Source organism: Nanorana parkeri, unplaced genomic scaffold, assembly GCF_000935625.1.
Source record: "Nanorana parkeri isolate BGI_ZX_2015 unplaced genomic scaffold, ASM93562v1 scaffold1025, whole genome shotgun sequence".
Taxonomy (NCBI): Eukaryota; Metazoa; Chordata; class Amphibia; order Anura; family Dicroglossidae; genus Nanorana; species Nanorana parkeri.
This window is the reverse complement of record NW_017307293.1, coordinates 391,705-397,154: the sequence shown is the minus strand read 5'-3', so window position 1 is coordinate 397,154 and position 5,450 is coordinate 391,705. Positions and strand designations below refer to the sequence as shown.

General features: G+C 45.2%; 1 protein-coding gene across 3 annotated transcripts in view; it reads left to right on the top strand.

Annotated features, from left to right (window-relative positions):
• The first annotated feature begins 275 nt into the window (after positions 1-275).
• The window catches only part of LOC108795919 (netrin-4-like), a 32,830-nt gene continuing 27,655 nt past the window's right edge, over positions 276-5,450 (top strand). For all 3 annotated transcript variants that reach the window (XM_018567254.1, XM_018567253.1, XM_018567252.1), the window contains exon 1: positions 276-875. In XM_018567254.1, coding sequence (XP_018422756.1) covers positions 812-875 — 64 coding nt within the window. In that variant the 5' untranslated portion in view covers positions 276-811. The remainder of the gene's footprint in view (positions 876-5,450) is intronic.

Here is a 5,450-nt window from a genome sequence, read left to right as displayed (position 1 = left end):
AGTTGCACTCCCTCTCTGCACGGCCACTCGGAGCAGGTGCATGCAGTGCCCTCTACCTTCCAGCAGATGGCGATGCCCCGTCACATTCCACAGCCAGTGGGCGGAGCCTTTACCCACGTGCTGGGCATTTAATTTAAAGAGACAACAACTCTGCAGAGCCCAAGGAAAGTGACAGCCTTGGGGATCGCAGGAGGGAGAAGACTTTGGAGCATCTCAGGGAGGGAGTGAGAGAGGCAGAGGACCGCACCATCACCTGCACTGCCCATCTGGAGCAGGGAAGAGAAGGGGAAGGGGGATGGCAGCAGGACCACATTGGCCATTCTGCCCACTACATGTTTAATTCGTTTGCAAGAAGCTGCAGCCCTCATTAGACTCAGTGCTGTCTGGGACATTTAACAATCCCTGAGTGATGGCAGGAGAAGCAAATTGCATGCAGCTGCTCCAGCAGGGATGATAGGAGCCCCTGTGCCAAGCTGAAATAGTTTCCCTCTTTGTGTGTAGTCTGGCACATGGGGTGGGGTGCCCGCTGAGATAAAAGCCGGGGAGGGATGTGGAGGTACAGGATATAATTATACACCGAGGAGGTTAGAGAAGACAGCCAAGCCCTTAATGTTATGCCAAGGAGGTGAATACCTGCTGCTGCTGTATGATGTGCCAGTGACAACAAGGGAGTAGAGGGGTTGTCGGAGATCCCAGAGGCTCAGGCACTGCCCGGGGGGTGACATTGGGAGGGTGCAGAACATGCAGGACTGAAGATCTCCTCATCCTTCATCTGATCTTCCCCCTTATCACCTGGAACTGAGATTCTGACATGCAGAAGATCACTCTTCTTGTCCTCCTGGAGTGGATGGTCCTCCTAGTGCACACAGACTCAGGTAAGACCTCCAACCCATCCCTCTGCAGAGGAGGTCACATGACCATACAAGTTCCTCAAACAATTCTTTTTTAGGATGCATAACGTTTGATTGACACGTATTTATAGGATATGTACACCCATGAACTAAAATAAGATTTAAAATGTTAATTTAATCTCAAACATAACTTCAGATCTTCCAAAATCTTCAACTATCAACAGCGGGCGATCCTGCCATAAAGGTCCTTGCACAGGCACTTCCTGTTTGTGGGTGACAACCTTTTGTTCTCCTCTCCTAATTCAGGCAGGTTTCCCATCCCAGACTGACCCGTCTCTAACACACTGGAACTGTCAATCATTTGACCGATGCTTTTCATGTGTATCCTCAGAACTCACATCTTGTATCTCAGAGCTCTGGGGGTCCACAGGCTATAGATATGGTGGTACTACAAGTCACAGCAGGTCCAGCCAGTCAAAGGCTGACTCTGTAGACAGACAGATACATACACAGACTGACTGACTTCAATTAAAGGGAACTTGCAGGGGTGGAAAATATGGAAGCTGCCATTGCTGATTTTTTAAAGGTGAAGGATTTGGGGCTGTTCATCATCCTGTGTTCACTACATAGTGAGCCTCAGACCCTGAGGTAAGAATTTATATAGATAGATAGATAGATAGATAGATAGATAGATAGATAGATAGATAGATAGATAGATAGATATGATGATTATCTCTATAACATTAGGAGAGGTTCCACAGTGTCGGCTTGGGTCTGTATGATGGACGGCTGCGCTGGTATTGATGATCCGTATTTCTCTCTCTGGTAACATTCGGCTCTCTGGGGATTTTATTTGTAATTATTAATGTTTTTTTTCCGTTTGCTTTGCATGTAGCTTCCGAGAATCTCTGACACACAATCAATGCTGTGAGGGGTCAGAGCGCTCACCATCCATAGAACATTGATAATATATCGGGATACAGACCTCCCTCTGAATGATACCCGTCTCTCTTTACATATCTGTGTTATTATCTGTGTTATTTATTGAGGTGATCTAGGAATAAGAATATGTGAATGGTCACTGTATCTGCCTTTTATATCTGATGTTGGTGGCTGCGTCCACCTATAAGTTGATGTTGATAACTGATGTTGACTACTTACTTGTACTTTCTATTTGCACTGCTCAATAAAAAACAAGAATTCAAAAAAAAAAAAAAAGAATATGTGAATGTGACAGGAAAGAACCCTCATAATGGTATGGCCTCAGTAGGGTATGGCAATGGTATGGCAATAATACAATCAGTATTATTTATATGCTGGCCAATGAATAAGAAGAAGGCCACGTCCCCACAAGCATTCCAGCCAATCTTCTTGAGCACCTCTTGTTCATGAATGGCTCAAGCATTTTGTAGAATCAGCGAGATGGTATGTTACCTGAACCTATCCAGTTAGACCCCGTATGAAGTATTTTTTTGCTCGTTGACCCTTTGTTAATACTTGTAAGGGCTAACAAAAGCTTTGAAGGTCAATGCATGATTTTATCTTTTTCTGCAGCCCTCACTGTGATTGTTAGACCGGGGGTGTACAAATTAATATGAAGTTCAGGAGCCAGTCTGTCCAATCCACGAGCCAACAGGATTTTTCTAAGAGCCAGCTCCATTGACAACTAAGGAGAACCTCAAAAGTTGGGTTCCAGCTGTAATTGTTGAGGAGCATTGTCTACCTGTATTATATATATGCTGGCCAATGAATAAGAAGAAGGCCAGGTACCCACAAGCATTCAAGCCAACCTTCATGAGCACCACAAGAACCCATCAGGTGTTGACTTATTCTTCTTGTTCATGAATGGCAAGCATTTTGTAGAAGCAGCGAGATGGTATGTTGCCTGAGCCTGTCCAGTTAGACCCCCGTATTAAGTGTTTTTTTTGCTCATTGACCCTTTGTTAATACTTCTAAGGGCTCAGATAAGGTTTGATGGTCAAATATGCTTTTAACCTTTTGACAGTCTTCACTGTGATTGTTAGACTGTGGGGTGGACAAACTGATATAGACTTCAGGAACCAGTCTGTCTAATCCAGGAGCCAGCATTACTTTTTTAGGAGCCAGCTCCATTGACCACTAAGGAGAACCTCAAAAGTTGGGTTCCAGCTGTAATTGTTGAGGAGCATTGTCTACCTGTATTATATATATGCTGGCCAATGAATAAGAAGAAGGCCAGGTGCCCACAATCAAGTGATGACTAATTCTTCTTGTTCATGAAGCATTTTGTTCATGAAGCATTTTGTAGATGGTATGTTGGCTGAGCCTGTCTAGATGAACCCCGTATGAAGTGTTTCTTCGTTAATACCTGGAAGGGCCAAGAAAATGTTTGTACATGCTTTTAGCTTTTTTTTTTTTACAGCCATCACTGTTAGTCTTAGACCAGGGGTGGACAAATGAATAAGGAGTTCATGAGCCAGTCTGTCCAATCCAGGAGCCAGCTCCAATGACAACTAAGGAGAACCTCAAAAGTTGGGCCCCAGCTGTAATTTTTGAGGGGCATTGTCTACCTGGCTCCTGGGATTTCTTCAGCCCTGCCTTAGCAGAAGAATAATCTATAGGATACACTATTTCCTGCTGCTCTCTCAGTAAGAATCTGTGCCATGGGTACTTTGCCGATTTGTTGGGGGTTTAGGGTCATCGGAGAAGATTTCACAATGTTCTGAGAACATGAAACGGGGATCTGAACTCGGATCGGACTTTGGTAGAACTTCAGCTTCGATAGATGATGGATTTGGGAGTATGTGAGAAGCCGGTCCATCGTGTTCAGCCCTGCCCAGCCCCGAGGACTTGTTTTCTCACATCGTGAAGCTCTTATCTCTCTCTTGGAGCTCTCTCAGCCTCGCAGATGTTTGGAGGCGTTTTGAATCCTTGGACTGATCTTCCGTCATAATGGACTATGTTGGAAAGCTGAATTGATTACGTGTCTTTTTTATTTTAATGAAAACCAACTGCAAGTCATGAAACGGAGGACTGTGGTGTGTTTTCCAATCTGTTTGTAGTCTGAACCAGAAGACTTCGTACCACATACATAATGCGGAGGAAGCCATTCTATGACATCATGACAGCCATATTGTGCGGTGTATAACAATGCCAGGACAGGAAGTGATGAGAAATCTGTCCAATGGGGAAGCACATTTTGTTTGGAGCTGGAAAATGCATCTTCAATGCTTTTATCAATGCCCATGACTACCTGTCCTGGTGACAATCAAACCCCCATTTCTTTCTTTCTACTTAATCTCTATGAGTAAGCCAGAATGGTGAAACTCGTTAGAGGTTGCGTATACATGGGGAGGAACTTTACAGCATGTATTTGCTCTGTAAATGCCACCTCAACCTAACCACTGAACCATCACGTTCTCAAATAATTCATCCCCTCACAGCTACCTCCTCATGTATCATTTCCCCCTCCTCTTTTAGATTGTAAGCCCTCAGGGGCGGGGCCCTCCTTACCATCTTGTCTTGAATTGTAATGTCTTCCTTATATTGTAAAGCGCTGCGCAAACTTTTGCCGCTATATAAATACTATGTAATAATAATAAATAAAGACTTCTATTTTTGGCAAAGACCCTTGAAGTGCGGCTATTTTTGGATTTATTTCTTATGGGTGTCACAAAGACAGGAAGTTAGGGAAAAATCTCACCAAACTGGGCTCTAGCTGGACTTTATATCTGAAACCCAGGCACAAAAATTGCACTTAAATATATTCCTCAATAGCCACAAAGGCTATAAATCCACTTTGTGTGCTCCTATTGACTTCATCACTGTGCTGCATATAGCCTGTGCAAAGAGCAGTGCTGTGGGAGGGGTCACCCACTACATGCTGCCTGCTAAAAACTACAGGAGGGGGCAGAGACAAGACCAGTCACCCTGCAGAAGGAGAGAGAGCAGCAGCGACCGGTCTTTATTACAGGAAGGAGTGGAGACAAGACCAGTCACCCTGCAGAAGGAGAGAGAGCAGCAGTGACCAGTCTTTATTACAGGAAGGGGAGGAGATGAGACCAGTCACCCTGCACAAGGAGAGAGAGCAGTTGTGACCGGTCTTTATTACAGAAAGGGGCGGAGACAAGAGCAGGCACCCTGCACAAGGAGCGAGAGCAGCAGTGACCAGTCTTTATTACAGTAGGGGGCGGAGACGAGACCAGTCACCCTGCAGAAGGAGAGAGAGCAGCAGCGACCGGTCTTTATTACAGGAAGGAGTGGAGACAAGACCAGTCACCCTGCAGAAGGAGAGAGAGCAGCAGTGACCAGTCTTTATTACAGGAAGGGGAGGAGATGAGACCAGTCACCCTGCACAAGGAGAGAGAGCAGCAGTGAGCGGTCTTTATTGCAGAAGGGGGCGGAGGCAAGACCAGTCACCCTGCACAAGGAGAGAGAACAGCAGTGAGTTGTCTTTTTTATGGCCGTCCATCTGAATAGACACGGCTTGGTAATAAAGCATTAAAAAATGTTCACAAGATGTTTGTTACGTTTATACTGTTTGATAAGACGGTGATTAACGCAGCCAGCTAATGATTGGCTTGTGAGGCTTGCTGTGTGCCCAGGTGGACCTTCTATGTG